Source organism: Sinocyclocheilus grahami, unplaced genomic scaffold (genome assembly GCF_001515645.1).
Source record: "Sinocyclocheilus grahami isolate Dianchi unplaced genomic scaffold, SAMN03320097.WGS_v1.1 scaffold345.1, whole genome shotgun sequence".
Lineage (NCBI taxonomy): Eukaryota > Metazoa > Chordata > Actinopteri > Cypriniformes > Cyprinidae > Sinocyclocheilus > Sinocyclocheilus grahami.
Genome location: NW_015505524.1, coordinates 320,741 through 341,889, shown reverse-complemented (window position 1 = coordinate 341,889; position 21,149 = coordinate 320,741). Strand labels below are relative to the sequence as shown.

General features: G+C 35.3%; 2 protein-coding genes across 2 annotated transcripts in view; both read left to right on the top strand.

The window, feature by feature from the left end:
• Window positions 1–1,304: 1,304 nt before the first annotated feature.
• Window positions 1,305–10,575, top strand: LOC107548244 (proprotein convertase subtilisin/kexin type 5-like). Its single transcript, XM_016228878.1, has 8 exons — window positions 1,305–1,309; window positions 1,480–1,721; window positions 1,807–2,007; window positions 3,541–3,609; window positions 8,081–8,123; window positions 8,223–8,365; window positions 10,258–10,458; window positions 10,553–10,575. Exons 1-8 carry the CDS (start codon window positions 1,305–1,307, stop codon window positions 10,573–10,575), a joined length of 927 nt encoding a protein of 308 aa, XP_016084364.1.
• Window positions 10,576–11,943: 1,368 nt separating this feature from the next.
• LOC107548243 (proprotein convertase subtilisin/kexin type 5-like) overlaps window positions 11,944–21,149 on the top strand; it is a 12,140-nt gene continuing 2,934 nt past the window's right edge. Inside the window, exons 1-6 of the mRNA XM_016228877.1 lie at window positions 11,944–11,990; window positions 12,075–12,289; window positions 13,075–13,311; window positions 13,630–13,863; window positions 14,255–14,432; window positions 19,540–19,754. Coding sequence (XP_016084363.1) covers window positions 11,944–11,990; window positions 12,075–12,289; window positions 13,075–13,311; window positions 13,630–13,863; window positions 14,255–14,432; window positions 19,540–19,754 — 1,126 coding nt within the window. The remainder of the gene's footprint in view (window positions 11,991–12,074; window positions 12,290–13,074; window positions 13,312–13,629; window positions 13,864–14,254; window positions 14,433–19,539; window positions 19,755–21,149) is intronic.

Sequence of the window (21,149 nt, the reverse complement as noted above, 5' to 3'; positions counted from 1 at the left end):
TTTCATTTTTGGGTGAACTATCCCTTTAAGTCTACTGATTGACAACTCAATTACGGTCATGTAGGGTCATGAGCGTTTGCTTCAGGACTGTCAGAGCTGAGTGAATAGAGTGTATCAGAGCGTAAGCCTGAGGTCGTCAGAAGGGTCAGTCGGCCATAGACGTCCAGCTCACTCTAAAGGAAATCTCACAAATACATTGCTAAGCCTGGGGTTAAAGGTTAGCTCAATGTATTTAGCTCTTCTCACATTCCCATAGCATTGCTTTGGGATAGTTTTGATCCATTCTGACACCTAGAGAGGGAAATATGTTTTGGTTATACTAACACGGGTATCAGGCTTGGTTAAAGTAATTTGACTGTATGTGCAAGACTTTAAAAAAAAATTTTTTTTTTAATGTGGTCAGTTTTTTGCAACTTACAAAATCACTTTTTTTTAAATTCAGCTTTCAGTTATTTTTTTCTAAAGCCTGCTGATTGTATGAGAGCATTCTTCACGACCTTTCTTGCTTCTTTTGAGAGTGTTCTGATTTATGAATCCTGCATGTTCATGGCCTTTGAATTGTCCACAATCATAAACGTCAGCTGGTCAGTTCTTCAACCAGAAGCTTTTTTTTATTAATGCTAAAGCTGAACAGGTAAGCACCTTGTGTTTTTTGTGTGTGTGTGTGTGTGTGTGTGTGTGTGTGTGTGTGTGTGTGTGTGTGTATGTGTGTTCTTGTTTGCTTGATTTTTTGTTTGTATTTTTTTACTTGTTTCCATGTATTTGTTTTTGTTTGTTTCATTAGCTTGTTTCGTTTGCTTGCTTGTTCGTATGTTTTGTTTGCTTGTTTGCATGTATTTGTTTAATGTGCTTGTATATTTAATTTGCTTGTTTCATTTTCTTGTTTCGTTTGCTGTTTTTGTTTGCTTGTTTCATTTGCTCACTTGTTTGTATTTATTTTGTTTTATTTGCTTGTTTGTATGTATTTGTATACTCTGCTTTTTTGTTTGTTTTGTTGCATTTGCTTGATTGATTGAATGCGTTTGTTTTGTTTGCTTGCTTTGTTAGCATGTTTACTTTTCTTGTTTCGTTTGTTTGTTTGTTTGCTTATTTGTATTTATTTAATCAGCTTGTTTGTTTTACTTGATTGTTTGTTTTGTTTGTATTTTCCTACTTTTTCTAACTGTGCCTTCAGGGAAATTTGAGTTATTTCTGATGCTACATACATAAATATACTAATATAATAAACAACAAGAACCATTGGATTATTTACCAACAAAGCATGGAAGAACTGCTAATAACATTTTAGTGTCTACCTACACTACATGAAGTGGGATATTCTAGTTATGGATCTTTATGTAGCTTATGTGTTATCTGTATTTTTTTGTCAGGGGAGTATTTAAACAAAGCTGAAAAATGTGAACTGTGTTCCTCAACCTGCTCAAAGTGCACTGGACCTGAGAGTAAAGACTGCATCAGCTGCCCGTACACCAGGTGAAGTGTGAACAAATCACTCGTTTCTCACAGCACCACAGGCAAAAAATGTCACAGTGAGACAAGATGTGCACTGTGTGGGGAGAGATTTCAGTTTTTATTCTTTGGCAGGCTTTTTGATAATGGGACATGTGTGATCCGCTGTGATCCTGGGAAGTATGAAAGGGATGGACAGTGTCATCTTTGCCACCACACATGCCTCGAATGTACTGACGGGGCGCCTGACAAATGTACTCGCTGTAGCAAAGGTAAACTGAGTCATGACTGCCTCACATAACGGAGAAAAATACAAACTTTTATTGTAATTCTTACTCCGTTTCTGTTTTCACACAGATAGGTTTGGAGTGGAACGGTACCTCTTTGAAGGGGAGTGTCGTGAAAGCTGTCCAAAGGGCTATTCCCATTCCTCGAAGGGAACATGTGACCCCTGCCCTCCAAATTGCACTGTGTGTACTTCATCAGGTCACTGTCTCCACTGCACCCCGTCCTACTACCCCAAAGACGGGACGTGTGCCAAACTGGAGTGTGGAGTGGGTCAGTTGCATCATAACTGTTCTAGAATGTTCTCGATTGCTTGCTTGGCATTTTCCATGTTTCTTTTTTCTGATGTTAAGATTCTGGTTAGGTTTTTTTTGGAATGTGAGTGAGGTTTATTTGAAAATTCTTCTGAAAATCAAATTAGTGGTTGAGCTGTAGGCCCAGTGTTAAAAACACATGGTCAATGCCAAAATGTTTTTGTTTGCTTTTTTGCCAGTATTTTTCACCATAATGTTTCCAATGGATGAATCTCACAAAACCGGTCAAGAAATGACCATATAATATTTGTGATCTATGATGATGATATTGTGTTTACATCATGATAGCATTTGTGGTGCTGCTTTTTTGCATCAAAATGCATCAACAAACAATAAAAAAGATCAAATAAAGTAAAAACTGTAATATTGTGAAATATTATAATTTAAAAGATTTACAATTTAAATTGTACAATTAAAAAAACTGTTTTCTAATTGAATATATTTTAAAATGTAATTTATTCCTGTTATGCAAAGCTGAATTTTCAGCATCATTACTCCAGTCTTCAGAGTCACATGACCCTTCAGAAAACATTTCTTATTATCAATGTTGAAAACAGTTGTGCTGATTAATATTATGTGGAATTTGTGACTGTTTCTTCAGGATTCTTTAATGAATAGAAATTTTAAATAGTCTTCACTTTCATTTTAACTGTCATCACTATCATCATTTTTATTTAATGAATCCTTGCTGAATAAAAGTATTAATTTATATAAAAAAGTAAAATCCTACTGACCCCATACTTTTGAAGAGTACTAACACAGTAATTGTATATTGTGATAGTCAAAAAAAAAAAAGTTATGATTTAATGAATCTGTTAAGTCATGAATATATTAAGAATCATCATAAAAAAAATTACAGGAAGTAAAAAGGGAGTAATGTACTTAATTGTCATGAAAATAGTGTGACAACATGCTAATGCACCTAAAAGTAGAAGAAAATGTACTTTTTCCTTTTGATTTTGCAGTGCAGTTTGACAAGGACATGTTTTCATGAGATTTCACCCCACTAGACAGAAGTTCTTCTCTCTCGTTTTGTTTGCTGTGCTACTTGCATATCTGTAAATCGAACTCTATGGATGTTGTTTGGCTTCTCACGACACCCACTGCTGTTTATCTAATCTTCTTCACAAATTGTTATCACAGTCAGAGATGAGTTGAGCATGAGGGAAGAGCTTGTCTGCAGAAGTCAGACTGAAATAGCACCAGAAATGAGACCGTGGGGGAACAGAAATTCTTATCATTAGTGGCAGACATGTATAAACGGATCCTGTGCTCTGGCCTCCAGGGCTCCCACACACTACTGTGTGCACACACGCAGCCTCTGTATGCTCTTTCCTGTCGTTTTAGACTCGCGCACACTCTCTGTCTTATTATACATGCTAATACAGACATTATCTAGTTTTTATGTACATCTATATCGTGCATTTTCTTTTTCCATGTTAGCGACACTATGAAAGTACTGACTCCTGGTGCGATGCTTGTTCTTCTGTAGGTGAAGTAGTCGACCTTGATCGTGAAGACTGTGTACCCTGTGAGGAGGGCTGTCAGCATTGCCTTACCGGTCAGTATATCATTATTTGGATGGATGTGCGCACAACAAGCATTGCTCTTAAAGAAATTAAATGCATCATGTCTTAAGCAAAAAAACATCCTTTGCTTAAAGTCTTGAAAACGTCCGATTTGATAGTCTGATAAACATTAGCAGGGGCTAAATTTGTAATTAAACCTGGTTATAAAATTTTAGCATTTTAAAAATTTTATTAATTTGCACTGTTTTGCACTATTTTCCGTTCTTATGTTATTAACCCTATAAAGCCTACTCTATCACTCTATACCACTCTATATTTTGATGCACAAATTTCTAAGGCTTCTAAATTATCAACATGATCAAAACTGCTGATGCAAAGCTGAATTTTCAGCATCATTACTCCAGTCTTCAGAGTCACATGACCCTTCAGAAAACATTTCTTATTATCAATGTTGAAAACAGTTGTGCTGATTAATATTATGTGGAATTTGTGACTGTTTCTTCAGGATTCTTTAATGAATAGAAATTTTAAATAGTCTTCACTTTCATTTTAACTGTCATCACTATCATCATTTTTATTTAATGAATCCTTGCTGAATAAAAGTATTAATTTATATAAAAAAGTAAAATCCTACTGACCCCATACTTTTGAAGAGTACTAACACAGTAATTGTATATTGTGATAGTCAAAAAAAAAAAAGTTATGATTTAATGAATCTGTTAAGTCATGAATATATTAAGAATCATCATAAAAAAAATTACAGGAAGTAAAAAGGGAGTAATGTACTTAATTGTCATGAAAATAGTGTGACAACATGCTAATGCACCTAAAAGTAGAAGAAAATGTACTTTTTCCTTTTGATTTTGCAGTGCAGTTTGACAAGGACATGTTTTCATGAGATTTCACCCCACTAGACAGAAGTTCTTCTCTCTCGTTTTGTTTGCTGTGCTACTTGCATATCTGTAAATCGAACTCTATGGATGTTGTTTGGCTTCTCACGACACCCACTGCTGTTTATCTAATCTTCTTCACAAATTGTTATCACAGTCAGAGATGAGTTGAGCATGAGGGAAGTGTTTCTTCAGGATTCTTTAATGAATAGAAATTTTAAATTTTAAATAGGCTTCACTTTCATTTTAACTGTCATCACTATCATCATTTTTATTTAATGAATCCTTGCTGAATAAAAGTATTAATTTATATAAAAAAGTAAAATCCTACTGACCCCATACTTTTGAAGAGTACTAACACAGTAATTGTATATTGTGATAAAGTAAAAAAAAAAAAAAAAGTTATGATTTAATGAATCTATTAAGTCATGAATATATTAAGAATCATCATTAAAAAAATTACAGGAAGTAAAAAGGGAGTAATGTACTTAATTGTCATGAAAATAGTGTGACAACATGCTAATGCACCTAAAAGTAGAAGAAAATGTACTTTTTCCTTTTGATTTTGCTGTGCAGTTTGACAAGGACATGTTTTCATGAGATTTCACCCCACTAGACAGAAGTTCTTCTCTCTCGTTTTGTTTGCTGTGCTACTTGCATATCTGTAAATCGAACTCTATGGATGTTGTTTGGCTTCTCACGACACCCACTGCTGTTTATCTAATCTTCTTCACAAATTGTTATCACAGTCAGAGATGAGTTGAGCATGAGGGAAGAGCTTGTCTGCAGAAGTCAGACTGAAATAGCACCAGAAATGAGACCGTGGGGGAACAGAAATTCTTATCATTAGTGGCAGACATGTATAAACGGATCCTGTGCTCTGGCCTCCAGGGCTCCCACACACTACTGTGTGCACACACGCAGCCTCTGTATGCTCTTTCCTGTCGTTTTAGACTCGCGCACACTCTCTGTCTTATTATACATGCTAATACAGACATTATCTAGTTTTTATGTACATCTATATCGTGCATTTTCTTTTTCCATGTTAGCGACACTATGAAAGTACTGACTCCTGGTGCGATGCTTGTTCTTCTGTAGGTGAAGTAGTCGACCTTGATCGTGAAGACTGTGTACCCTGTGAGGAGGGCTGTCAGCATTGCCTTACCGGTCAGTATATCATTATTTGGATGGATGTGCGCACAACAAGCATTGCTCTTAAAGAAATTAAATGCATCATGTCTTAAGCAAAAAAACATCCTTTGCTTAAAGTCTTGAAAACGTCCGATTTGATAGTCTGATAAACATTAGCAGGGGCTAAATTTGTAATTAAACCTGGTTATAAAATTTTAGCATTTTAAAAATTTTATTAATTTGCACTGTTTTGCACTATTTTCCGTTCTTATGTTATTAACCCTATAAAGCCTACTCTATCACTCTATACCACTCTATATTTTGATGCACAAATTTCTAAGGCTTCTAAATTATCAACATGATCAAAACTGCTGAAAACCTGTTGTACACAATCCACTACATGCCTTCTGTTGTCTGACTTTAAATTGTCAGTAATATTAAAAGACTAACACTTACTGGACTTGAGCAACTTAGGTTTACTTGATTATATTTTTAGAAAAATCATGTTCAAATGTATCAAATATGATGCATCAGGGTTTTTTTTACTCCGTTTGGGCCTCTGAATAAAAATTAAGGGTTTATCCTCCTTGAGTGTGAACTTCATATTCTGTCTATATCATACTATGCCGTAAAAGCCATAAAAGACTGATCAAATATAATACTAAATAAAAATCTGACTATTATTTCATATGTCAGGATTTACATGGGTAATTCTTTTTTTTTTTTCTTTTTTTTTGCTCAGATTATTAGGCTTATAGTTTATTACAAAATTATAAATGACAAAATAGAAGCATTTGACTATTGGTTTGTGATTTGGACCCGTTTCTGCTCTAGATGCAGCAGTAATTTCTATATGCGTGTGTAGGCTACTAGTGCACAAATGATAGGGGTTGTGTGTCTCACCACAGCTTCCAGTATCTCGTTTCATCTGTTGTAATTCTCATAATTAGAGCATGTCTGGTTTGTATCTCAAAATGTAGCAGGCTGCCTGCATAGGCTGCACTTAAAGGCAGTATTATTTGGCATCATGGCTCAAAAAAGTCGTGTGCAAAATGCTGTCTAGGTGAGCCATTTCAAGTCAGTGTGTCAAGATCAAAGTTGTAAAGACACAGATAAGTGTCTAAAATATCAGCCCGCAACTTTACAGCCCATTTAAATCGCATAAACCGATAAAGTTTCAGAGAAACTTAACATCTTTCCTTTAACAAAAAGATTTGGAAAACACATAATCGGTGTATGTGTAATGATATTCCGTTTATTGCTGTCGCCCTCTGCTGGTCAGTGTAGTATTGCAGGAATAGTGCCGTATTCAAACTGAGAAACAGAGACGTTTAAAGCTTAAAAACAGTAATTTCTCACTCATATCTTCGTCATTTGTGCCTGTGCATATTAATTTCTTTCTCTGCAGCAGCTCAGGCAGATAAACAATAAACTTTTTTTTTCTTCTCATGCAGGCTGAAACGCATTGATTTAGTCAAACCAAAAAACTTAAAGGAACACTCCACTATTTTTGAAAATAGGCTAATTTTCCAACTACCCTAGAGTTAAACAATTGAGTTTTACCATTTTCTAATCCATTCAGCCGATCTCTGGGTCTGGCGGTAGCACTTTTAGCTGTAGCTTAGCATAGATCATTGAATCTGATTAGACCGTTAGCATCTCGCTCAAAAATGACCAAAGAGTTTAAATATTTTTCCTATTTAAAACTTGACTAGTACTTGTAGTTACATCGTGTACTAAGACCGACGGAAAATGAAAAGGCCGATATGGCTAGCAACTATATTCTCATTCCGGCGTAATAATCAAGGAACTTTGCTGCAGTACCATGGGTGCAGCAGGCGCAATGATATTACGCAGCGCGATATCGGATGTTGCTAGCCATATCGGCCTAGAAAATAGCAACTTTTCATTTTCCGTCGGTCTTAGTACACGATGTAAGTACAGAAGAGTCAAGTTTTTTTGAGCGAGATGCTAACGGTCTAATCAGATTCAATAATCTATGCTAAGCTACAGCTAAAAGTGCTACCGCCAGACCCAGAGATCGGCTGAATGGATTCGAAAACGGTAAAACTCAACTGTTTAACTCTAGGGGAGTTGGAAATTGAGCCTATTTTCAAAAATAGTGGAGTGTTCCTTTTTAAAGTAGTTGTTTTGTATAAATTCATAAGACAATTTAGTAACACAGCAGTATTACGTTATTGTTTTGCATTTTGACCTCCAGTATTCCTTTTTAAAGTAGTTGTTTTGTATAAATTCATAAGACAATTTAGTAACACAGCAGTATTGTTATTGTTTTGCATTTTGACCTCCAGTGAACTGAGAACTGAGTGTGTGAAATGCAGCAATGTCGTCCTCTGCTGGTCACCATAATATCACAGGGGGAAAAATGCATTTCCAGTCAAAGTTTCTAAATCATTAGTAATTTGAATGAGTGTATTATAGTAATATGAAGAGTGTTTTAACAGTATGTCTTTTCCTTTAGTGAATCCAGAGCATTGCATGGCTTGTTCACCGGACTATTATCAGTATGTCTGTCTCATGTTTTTTGACTTTGTGACTTCATGAGTAGTTATATAATCGATGTGCTAATGATGTAAAGAGTAAGAGATGTTGTATTTCTGCAGGTTGAAATTGAGCTGTCACAAGATCTGCCCTGAGAGGACGTTTGAGGACAAGTTGTCAATGAGGTGTGCTCGATGTGATGATCACTGCGAGTCCTGCGATGCCTCTGAATGTTACCTGTGTGAGGAAGGCTTCTTCCTGTCAGGTCAGATCATCTCTCACATGCAAGTCTGTATCAGCATTCAGGTTTTGTGTCTGAACTGTATGTGTGCGCCGTGCCTTTGAACGAGCCTCTGGGGAAACAGCATGAGTTTTGATGTACTTATAGTACATGAGGAGAGACAGATGTGCTGTTGCCAGTCCTGGTATTTGCTTTGCACTATTTTGACTGCTCAGTTACAGATGTAGAGAGGCACACGGCTAGTTTAGGTTTATGTTTGAAAGTCAGTTTTTGTGTAAAGTCTTGGCTACAGAAAAATGGTTTCCATATCAGCATATTTCCACCATTACTACACATGGGAAAAAATAATAAGGTAAATGATCATTGAATATATATTGAGCCTTTGTGACAACATGCCCCAGTTATGTATGCAACAGGTAATTTGATGTTCGGGTAATCTAAACAGAAGCTGGTTTTGACATGTGCACACATACTGTATGGCATATAGAATATATATATAGAGTTAGCATCAGTGTTCGAACTATACCGTGGACTTTGGGGGAGCACACTTGATTTTTTTTTATAACGGGGAGGGGGGGTTCATGCGCTTGCCTCAAAAGAGGGCGTACAATGTCTTACAAAGATACATAACAGCTACAAGTGTATGCACTACTTGCTTTATGCAAGCACTATATAGGATAAATCACTATACAGGATTTACCCTATTATACTTTATCGACACAAATTGATAGCTCATCGTCAGGCTACAGAATACCATAATTCCTCCGTTCAGTTTGGCCTAAGACATCGAGAGTCACGCAGACCTATAACAACCCAGCCACAACACATAATTGCGAATAACATGCCTTACCTTAACACAGAATCGACCACAGAGTTCAACGTTTATATTTTTTCTACGAATCTTTGAGTTAACATGTACTAAACATGAGTGGAATTTGCACCGCAGCGCCCCCACACCTTGATGCTCATGACAAGAATAGCATGTATAGTTATCTTTATTGAAGTGAATTAGGTTTAAATCGCCGTCATGCATGAATGAACGATATTTTTGCAATTTTACACATAATAATCCACAATGATCACATTACACAAAACTGAAATTGCATGTCAAAAAAACATATTGTCAATATTTTTTGAGACCCCCCAAAATTTCACAAATCACGTTTTCAGGGTTCCATGTCTTAGTAGTTCGCACCCTGGTTAGCATAAATTTGTATTTTTAATTTAGTTTTCATGAGTTCTCGCTATATTATTATTAGTTTTAAGTTTTTCAGAGTTTTTCTTAGTTTCAGTTATTTAATTTTTTTTATAATAGAATATCAAACTCATAAGCTGTTTTAGTTTTAGTCAGGAAAATGTATTTGTTTCAGTTTTTCCTTGGTATATTAGTTTTTATTTTTATTTCAGTTAACAAACTAAAACAAACTAAATAAAAAAAATTTTGTTAACTGAAATAATTGCACTTTTATAAATTTTTAAATTGCAGAGAAAACAGTTTTTTGTTTACTTTGTTTTCCATTTTCATGTTTTGTTATTGTTTTTTTGTTTCAGTTGATTTAGATTTTTTTGTTTTAATATTTTAGAGCTGCCAAAGTTAATGAGCAATCATTTTAAATGTTTAGCTGTGTTAAATGTCTGTCTTATTGCTGTATAGTGGCATTTTAATGTTTTATGCAGACAGATTGAGAAGATTTATAATACATCTCAAAAAGTATGTTTTAGTTTTCGAGTCATGAAAATGTATTTTAGTTTCCCCCCCAGACGTATTAGTATTTACTTTGTTTTAATTTTCATAAACCACAGTATTATAGCAGTTAGCATCCATGCATTAGCTTAATGGTGAAATATTGAACCCTCATTTAAGCCTCCACCTGCCCAAATATCCGTCTATTTACTGCAATCATTTGTTCCTGCAGATGGCACATGTGTAAAAACCTGTAAGGAGGGTTTCTATGGTGACATGAAGCAGGAGTGTGAGCCGTGTCACCACACGTGCCGATCATGTGGTGGTCCGGACAATAACGACTGTGATTCCTGTGAAGATGACATGTTTCTAGACAAGGGTCAGTGCATCCACAAGAGCAAGATGAAGTGCCCTGACGGAAAATTCCTAAACGGTACAAAACTTTATATTCTGGAATTCATTTCAATAATTCATTATTTTAATAAAAGAGTCAACATGAGTTATATTATGTTATATTGATTTTAAAGACACTGGAAATCTTTTACAATAAGTGTGATTGTTTGAAAAATGAAAATTAGCATATAAAATACTCACCCTCAATGCATTCTAGGTGTATATGACTTTCTTCTTTCAGACGAATCCAGTCGGAGTTATATTAAAAATGGTCTTCGATCTTTCAAGCTGCTTAATGCCACTCAGCGTGTATTGCATGCATCAGTCCAAAAGAAGTTAAATAAAAAGCGCCCATCCATAAAAAAATGTCTCTCACGGCTCCGGGGGGTGAACAAAGTCCTACTGTAGCGAATCAATGCATTTTTGTAAGAAAAATATCCATATTCAAAACGTAATTATCACTTTAATCTAGCTTGCGCTCACTGTAAACGGAAGCAGCTCTGGGCGGATGACATATGGAGGTCGGCTTTGCGTATGCGGCGCTCAGAAGTGACGCACGCCGGAAACGCAGCGGAGAGATCAAAACAACGGTCACGAATTAGAAGTACAAAACGAGGATTTGTAAAGAAGAATGTCAGAGGATTTCGATATAAGCCAAGAGGAGACTGGTTTTCCTTTGCTAAAGTAAGGAAACTTTGCTTCCTTTGCTCCCTTTAACAAACATTGGTTTTCACGAGACTCACTGGCGCATGCGCAAAGCTGACCTCATACGTCATCCTCCCGGAGCTTCTTCTGTGTACAACTGTTGGCGCAAGTTACATTAAAGTGATTATTAAGTTTTGAATATGGATATTTTTCTTACAAAAACGCATCGATTTGCTATAGAAGGCCTTTGTTCACCCCCCGGAGCCGTGTGAGACACTTTTTTTTTTTATGGATGGGCGCTTTTTATTTCACTTCTTTTGGACTGAAGCACTGGAACACCCGCTGAGTGCAATGATAGAGCTTGGAATAGCCAGGACAATTTTTAATATAACTCCGACTGGATTCATCTGAAAGAAGAAAGTAATATACACCTAGGATGCCTCTGGGGTGAGTAAAACACAGCCTAATTTTAATTTTGGGTGAACTAACCCTTTAAAGTAATAACAGTACACAACAAATGGTTCTGCAGATCAAGACTTTTATTGTGCATGACTGTAACACCTGTATAATACTAATTTTGAATACTGTAATACTATTTTAGTAATCCTAAAATAGTAACTTTATATTTGTATTTATTTTATTTTATAAGTCTTACAACCTATTTAGTTGTAGAGAACATGCAGTGTTTTATTTATATTTTGTAATATTTATTTTAACACTGTCAACTTTTTTAGTTGTAGAGAAAATGCAGTGTTTTATTGGATCTTATTTTATTGTGTTTTTGTTTTGTTTTTTGGTATCTTGTGTTCTGTTGTGATCTTTCTTTTCCAGAAATTATGTGATGATGAATTTTAAAGTAATGAATTTAGCTAAATGTGCAATGGTTCTGTGGATCAAGACTCAAAAATATGTACCATTACCAGCAAGGTACCAACTTTTAGTTGAAGTACGGAAGCTGGAACACAGCCATACATTAACAAAGATCTTATAATTTCTGTGTCATCCTCACAGGGGTTACCCAGAGGCTGATGTTTGTCTCAGCTGTGCCGTGGGATGTGCTTCATGTGAGGGGGAAGCCAATTTTTGTCTGAGCTGTGAGGAAGACTATGTGCGTTTCAAACACACCTGTGTGCATCAGTGCCCTTCCAAGCACTTTATAAAAGATGGAGTATGTGAGATCTGTCCAAACGGTTGCGCTGAATGTGACCAAATGGGCAAATGCAGTGGTGAGGTTCTTAACATTATTCATCACCGACTTGACATTTTGTAATAATAACCTCTAAACTGTATAATACACTAAACTGTTGTTTAGGCTACTACTGATCAAAAATTAAAAAATATATATATTTAAAAAATATATTTTTGAAAGAAGTCTCTTATGCTCACCAAGTTTGCATTTATTTGATCAAAAATAAAACAGTAATATCATGAAATATTATTACAAGTTTAAAAAAATCTATTTTCTGTTTGAAAATCATTTAAAATGTAATTTTTCTGGAAACTGTGATACCATTTAAAACATTTGGGTAAGATAAAAAAATACTTTTATTCAGCAAGGATGCATTAAATTGATCAAAAGTGGCAGGAAAGACTTTCAGAATGTTACAAAATATTTATGTTTCAAATAAATGCTGTTGTTTTGAATTATCAAAGGGTCTTAAAAATGCATAACAGATCAATATTAATAATATTAAGCACAATGTTTTACCTGATTGCCAATAATAACTGAAATTAATTGAGCAGCAAACCAGCCTGTTAAAATTATTTCAGAAAGATCATGTGGCACTGAAGACTTTAATAATGATGCTGAAAATTCAGCTTTACCATCATAGGAATAAATTACATGTTATGTCGAAAACAGTTACGTTAAATCACAATAATATATGTTTTTACTGTATTTCTAATCACATAAATGCAGCCTTCGTAATCATATTTATCAAGTTCCTTGTTCTTCTCTCTACACTGAAGTTTGGCATTACCTCTCCGTTTAATCTTTCTCCTGCTCTCTCAGCATGTGAAGAGTACTACTTCCTGCATGAGGATCAGTGTCTGGGTGACTGTCCCAAGCGGTACTTCACAAACGTAGAGCAGAAGCTGTGTACGCCGTGTCACAGTGACTGTGCAGAATGTGACGGACCTGATGAAGATGACTGCACCTCCTGTGGGCATTATGGAGATGTTCGTCACAACGGAAAGTGTCTGTTCCAATGCCCGCCAGAAACGTACCTGGATGGAGCAGAGTGTCGAGGTACAATACATGTTCTCCTTAGTTTATGGGTGAAATTGCCTCAGATTGGCAGAATAGTGTTGGACAATTTCCTACAGTGCTTTTCAAAATTTTGAATAATTAATTTTTTCATAAGTATTTTTAAAAGAAGCCTCTTATGCTCAACAAGGCTGCATTTATTTGATCAAAAATACAATAAAAATAATACTATTGTGAAATAATATTATTACGATTTAAAACGTCTGTTTTCTATTTGAATACATTTTCAAATGGAATAACATTCACCCGATCATGCTAACATTCTAGTCATACCATACCTGCTTGCTGACTGTTTTTTAGAGTGTGATAAGTCCTGCCTGACGTGCTCGGGTCCTCATCCGTCCTCCTGCCTCACCTGTAGAGCCAGCATGAGGAAGGATGTGAACGGCCACTGCCAGTTCTTCAGTGACTGCTCTCTGCACACGTTCACCGATAAGGACAGCCAGTGCAAGCCCTGTCACAAGAGCTGTCTCCGCTGCTCGGGCGCAGGCAAAGAGCAATGCCTCAGCTGCAACCCCAAACACTTCCTGCTCAGTAAGAGCCCACCACATGTCATTTCCCTATGAAACTGAGCTTTAATGACATTTAGTATAAAGAAAGTTCAACTTAATCAGAACTTTGCTGAAAAACCTGTTATACACAATCTACTACATGCCTTCTGTCATCTGATTGATAGTTACTTGTAGTTTTGTAACCCCAAACTCTTCCTGTTCAGTAAGAGCTGACTTGCCTGCCAGATTTCATTTTGCTAGAGACTATGAAAGTGAACATCTCTAAAAATGTCCTTGAGAACCTATGAATTATCACATCATTTACGCTCAAATCTAAATAACAGAAATAAAGTGAAATTACTAGTTCATCTTGCTAGCTGTCTGTCATGCATGATGTAATGTCTTGTACACGTTATATTTCTGCCATTTGTCAGTTCAGACGTGTGTGTCCACGTGTCCGGATGGTTACTATGTGGACGAGGCCAAGCAGGAGTGTGTTCAGTGCCACGCAAATTGTGCGTCATGCCATGGACATCACAGTAATGACTGTACAACCTGTAAACCAGGCCTGCTTCTGCTCGGACACAGCTGCTTCACCACCTGTCCACCAAGGTATCATATCAATTATTTACTGTATTTATTGTTGTATTTATTTATTTACTTACTTGTTTTATTTTATTTTAATAAATGTAGTTTTCATTATCCTTATAAATGTAGTTAATTAACATTAATTTGCAATTATTGCTAAAGTAAGAATCATTGGATGCAGTGAAAATAAAATCAAACGCATTGCAACAGGACTGTGGAAAGCCTGTGTGTCATTGAAGTATGTCGTTTTTATAAATTAAACTAAGCCAGAAAATCGGATGCATAATGAGAAAGATTCATGTCTTTGAACTCTTTCACCTCTAGAATGCAGCACATATGGGCACCATGTCTTATAAGTTTAGGTACTTTAAGACAGAGGTTCCCAACCACCGGGTAGCGACCCACTACCGGGCCATGGAAGAATTGCTACCGGGTCGCAAGAACATTCTGGGAAAAATGTGTATAGATATGACACTGTTATTTATTTATGTTATTGATTGTTCTAATTATTCTGTATTTTCTTTGCGATTGATATGGAGTAGCAATTTGACAATTTCATGTTAAATAAGTAAATGAAAAAAAAATTACTATCAAAAAAACATATTAGATCGCAGTTGATCCGTAATACGTACGGATGAGACCCTACCGTTCGGCACGCACGTGATTCGCAGATTAATTTGCCGATTTACAATTACAAGAAATTTTGAAACCACAAGAAGAAGAAACGAAAGAGAGTTCAATTCGTTACTCACATGCTGTTCTCGCAGCAGGGGCGGATTTAGTGAATTGGGGGCCCCAGGCAAAATATAGGAATGGGGCCCTATACATTTGCACACATTTTCCTAGATCAACCTTGAGGTTCCTTTTTAGTTGTGATGCTTGCTGCTGCACAATGGTGCCCATAGTTGAGTCCAATGTTTCTACATTTTTCATGTACATGTTATAATGGCTTTCTTTCATGTTGTAGACCATGAAATAGCAACTGATTTACAGTTGAGATACAGGTTTTCACAAAAACAAAATCAATTATAAAATAATAAACCTCACAATTGAGCATTTAAACCAGGGGTGAGCCAGAAGTATAAATTATGATATTAATTTAAACAGGGTTATGTGGGTGGATTTTCGCATCGATTTGAACAAAAACTACAGACTGGATTATTGAAAATGAACATTCATCCTCAGCCAGTAGGAGGCGCTTTTGAAACGTCAGAAACATAGAATGAGAAAAGTGTGAAAAAATATAGCCTATATTGACGAGGAAAGTCAACTGATGAGTTACCAGCGTAAGCCTGTGTGCAAAAGCTGTCTAATTCTAAACTTTAAAATGCATTTATTTTTAGTTTACATTAAGCAGACGCTTTTATCCAAAGCAACTTACAAATGAGGACAATAGAAGCAATCAAAATCAACAAAAGAGCAATAATATGCAAGTGCTATAACAAGTCTGTTAGCTTAATGCAGTGCACATAGCAAGGTTTTTTTTTTAATCATATAATAAATAAAAAAGAAAACTGATAGAATAGAAAAAGAATAGAGCAAGCTAGTGTTAGAGGCCTTTTTTGCTTTTGTTAATCAGAAGGTCAGAATTATAATTGTATAATAAATAAAAAGAAAACAAATACATAGAATGCAAAAAGATTAGAGAAGCAAGTGTTAGTTTTCTTTAAAAAGAAAACAAGCAGTTAGTAAATAAATAGAGTGCAAGTCTAAAAGGGGCAAGTTTTTAAAAAAAAAATAAATAATAGAATTAGAATAGAGAGTGCTAGAGTTAGAGGGTCAAATAAAGATGGAAGAGATGTGTTTTTAGCCGATTCTTGAAGATGGTCAAGGACTGCTCGGACTGAGTTGGGTAGGTCATTTCACCAGGAGGGAACATTTTAATTTAAAAGTCAGAGAAAGTGATTTTGTGCCTCTTTGAGATGGCACAATAAAGTGCCGTTCACTTGCAGAATGCAAGCTTCTAGAGGGCACATATTTAATTTATTTTAACTACAAATTTAAATAAAAAAAAGCAGGGTACACAAAAAGCATGTTCAACACGGACCAGGGGCACCTGCAGAATTTCTTTTGAGGGTATGCACAGAGTTATTTTGGGGACCAAATGATCAGTGAGAGCAGAACGAACGTGTCACACGTTTTAAACTCAACAAAATGGTAAAATACATATATCAAGACTGAGCATGCTCACAGATGAGAACAAAACAGCGTTGGATGAAGTGGATTAAAGCCCTGCACGGGCCTCAAATATAGGTCAAATATATAGTCTTTTTTCCCAAAAAAAGCCTATACTACGGTTTCAGCTATTAAAATAGTTCAGTTTTGTATGTAATGGAAAAGTGATTATTTCGTTTAGTTTTTTTTAATAAAGTAAATTTAGAAAAATGTTTGGTGCATTTTTTGTTTGTTAAATGCAAGTTGTTGTTTTTTTTAAGTAACAACCAGCGGCAGACCGAGAATTGATCATAGCCTAGGCTATATGTTTGATCAATTTAGCCTTCTCAAATCATCACGTCTTGCCTAAAATAAAATCTATATACTGTATAAAACAGTTCAAGTATATCACAATGTTAGTTTAAATGTTTAACCTAGATAAATATGCGCTGTTAGACGCATTTCCAATCGTTTGTGCGGAGAGTGGAAGCTGAAGTGCTCTCTGCAGGACATGGAGGCGCCAGTGCGATCACTAGCATTTTTTTCTAACAGTGGAAACAACTTAAAATACGCAGTCATTTTTGCTCATAAACGTAAGAGTAATACATCATTCTAAACTGTAAAGTGTTTTATTTGTATGCACTCACAATATCAACAAAACGTTGTGCTTTTATAAAATAAAGAAAACACGCTTTCTGCCGTCTTGGTCTTGAACAGGAGTGCTTCACAATGATGAACCTAAACTCAGTGAATTGCCTCACAGACATGATAAAAATATATAGAAAGCTTTAAATTACTAGGCTACTTTAAAACGAAATTTAAATCAAAAATAGAAACACTTTCATTATGTAATCCGTGCATTTCTCTCTAAAGGCACATCCAACGAGGAGATGGCGAGTCATTTTTTTCATCACCATAATTGATGGATATCTAAAATATAAAAATAAGGAAAAGCCTAAAACAGGCCCGATTATAATTTGTGTTTTATTTTATAATTCCGTACAAAAAAAACACATTATAATGGCATATATGTAAAACATTGTCCTATAATTTTATAGCTGCTTTTTCAGATTTTTATGTTGCTCTCTTCTGAATACCTTAAAAATTTAAGGATTTGCTGCAACGCAATTTTGTATGATATGTGAATTATTTATTATTTGCAATTGGATAGTTTGACTTGAAATTTGACACCATCCTCTTTATTTCGGTTTCTTTATCTTTTTTATGAACTATACTTTTATATTTCTGATTTATTCATAAGTATATATCTTTTTTAATGAATACTTTTATTCAGCAGGCATATTTTCAACTGATCAGAAGTGACATCTATAATGTTACAAAAGATTTCTATTGCGCCTAAATACTGTTATTTTGAACTTTCTATTCATTAGAGAATCCTGGAAAAAATGTATCACAGTTTCTACAAAAATATTAAGCAGCTCAACTTTTTTCAACGTAATAATAAGAATTGTTTCTTGAGCACCAAATCAGCATATTATACTGATTTCTGAAGGATCGTGTGACACTGAAGACTGGAGTAATGATGCTGAAAATTCAGCTGTGCATCACAGTAATAAATGTCACTTTATATTTAAATAGAAATAAGTGTTTTTTTTAATTGTCTTACTATTTCACAAGACTGCTGTTATGCTGTATTTTTGATCAAATTAATGCAGCCTTGGTAAACCATAAGGGTTTATCAAAAACATAAAAAATCTTCGTTCTCCCACAATTACTCCTCCTCAGGAGGTGCATTAAAACCTGTCACAGAAGAAAGAAACTCAACATGGGTTTATAACAACAGAAAGATGAATAAATGATGACCGCATTTTCATTTTCAATTTCTCATCTATCTTTCATTATAGGATAGAGAACAGATGGCCACGAAAGGACGTTGTGGATCCTCTTGAGGGGGTTTCCCAGCGTCATAAGACTCAAAAATATTAAGCAGCTCAACTTTTTTCAACGTAATAATAAGAATTGTTTCTTGAGCACCAAATCAGCATATTATACTGATTTCTGAAGGATCGTGTGACACTGAAGACTGGAGTAATGATGCTGAAAATTCAGCTGTGCATCACAGTAATAAATGTCACTTTATATTTAAATAGAAATAAGTGTTTTTTTTAATTGTCTTACTATTTCACAAGACTGCTGTTATGCTGTATTTTTGATCAAATTAATGCAGCCTTGGTAAACCATAAGGGTTTATCAAAAACATAAAAAATCTTCGTTCTCCCACAATTACTCCTCCTCAGGAGGTGCATTAAAACCTGTCACAGAAGAAACTCAACATGGGTTTATAACAACAGAAAGATGAATAAATGATGACCGCATTTTCATTTTCAATTTCTCATCTATCTTTCATTATAGGATAGAGAACAGATGGCCACGAAAGGACGTTGTGGATCCTCTTGAGGGGGTTTCCCAGCGTCATAATTAGCGTCACATTAACATTATCACTATGACTGCTCACCAGAGCTATCTGAAACTAATCGTTTACCATTTCAGTTTGTTGGAATATTCTCAGTCTAAATGGCAACAAAATACATGTATTTTGTGCAGCAAGATGTACAGTAATTACCAGAGAGATTTTTCTACTCCACCTTTTTATAACTGATGCTGTTTGAGCAGGTTAAATTGGTAGAATATGCAGCGTTTTTCTCATTTTCATCCTCCAATGAAATTTTTACTACAGTCAGTAGCTAATTGCTTTCATTTGGGACAATTACCTTTTCTATCATGCATTAATAGGAGAAGGGAGAAACCGTAGAGTGATACAAGAAACATGAAAGTAGCACACATGTGTTGCAAATATATAGTTTAGCAGTAATTATACAGAATCAGGTGTTTTAGAGTGTTGTGTAATAATAATGCTAACTGACTTGCTTTTGATGCTACTAAATTGTGATTATTCAAAAACGATGCTTCCCAAAATGACAAAGCATTGTAACACATGTCTGTATTTCCCCTGCAGTTACTTTGTGAACGCCACCAGCAGAGCATGTCAAGGGTGTGACCACACATGTGAGGAATGCTCAGGAAGCAGCCGTTTCTGTCTCAAATGTAGAAATGGATACTTCCTGTTGAGAAAGTCCGGACAGTGTCTGCGTACATGCCCATCAGACTACTTCCTTCACACCTTCGACGGAGATTGCCAAAGATGCCACCCAACCTGTAAAACATGCATGGGTAAGACTCATCACATGCCTACAACTGTCCAATAAATAAATGGGGCTGCACAGTAATCGCGATTATATAGTTTAGTCTGATTATGAAATTAAGTGCTGTAGCATGTTTCAGAGTGGCAGATTTGAGTCCACTTAAAGTCTAGCTATGGTGTCAAAATAAAATTGTTTATGTTTTATCTGTTTACTTGCATGCAATGCAAACCATAATTTGGGAAACCCTGACCTACATGATAACGCAGCTTAATTCTAATTAATTTATTTCAACTAAGGCTTAAGTTTATTTTTAATTTTATCTGCATCCTTCAAATTCAGAAATTTGTGTGTGTACATATATATATATATATATTTATGCTGTGCACTGTATATATACGTATATATATATATATATATATATATATATATATATATATATATATATATAGTGACTAGTCTGACATTTATTATTATTTTGGTTGTGTATGCGAGTGATTTTTCTACGTTGGCCGAGAAATGCAAATCAAATCACAATTCTGAAAACAAATTACAAACGCAAATGCCAGTCTAAAAAAAAATAAAAAATTCAGAAAACACAACAACAATTCAGAAAACATTATAACAAGTCAGAAAACACAACGACAAATTCGAAAACAAAATAAGTCAGAAAACACAACGACAAATCAGACAAACCGGAAGAGGTAGGTATAGTTTGAGACAGCGCCATTGGTTTGGGGTTACTCACCGCTGATTGGACGAGACATCTGTCAATCAATGTATACAGGAAGAACCAGCCGAAGAACAGCAGAGTCGTGGTAGAAAGTTCGGAGATGGTATTAAAGTAGCTCAGTTTAAATGTATTGTATGAATTGCCCTTACTATGGAATAAAAAATACGGAGTGTCTAGTTACACTTAGTGTAACTAGGCTATGTACAGTAATTCCACCCTGCAACGTGTGATTGGGCTTGTCAACACTTTAAAAGTGGCTGTAAAAAGTCCGCTCCAGTGGCGCAGATGGATACGTTTGTGTTGTCGGCTATTTGACGCGATGAGCCGGGTTCGATCCCATCTTTTGCCTAACTTTTTTTCCCTCCCTTTTCAAATCTTGTATTAGCAATGGATTCTATTTACACTAAGTGAAAATAGCAGTATTTTTAGCAATATGCTATTTACACTAAGTGCAAATACCCATTTACACTGTTAAAATAGCAGGATTTCTATGTATACTACTTGTTGCAAATAGTGGCAATTATCTGCACTTCAGTATTGTAGTACATTATAAACAAGTATGCAATAATAACGTATTGAGTGTAAATTATTATTTTAATTTAAATTATTAAATGGATGCCACCTTATTGGTACAATAAAGCCCTCCCTACACCTACCCTAACCCTACCCAATACTTTATTTTCAACTTTTTTT

Bases quoted from the DNA above. Each gene is read 5' to 3' on its own strand.
- LOC107548244 (XM_016228878.1), top strand. The intron at 2,008-3,540 runs GTCAGTTGCATC...GTTCTTCTGTAG, and splicing joins CAAACTGGAGTGTGGAGTGG to GTGAAGTAGTCGACCTTGAT. The intron at 8,366-10,257 runs GTCAGATCATCT...TTGTTCCTGCAG, and splicing joins GGAAGGCTTCTTCCTGTCAG to ATGGCACATGTGTAAAAACC.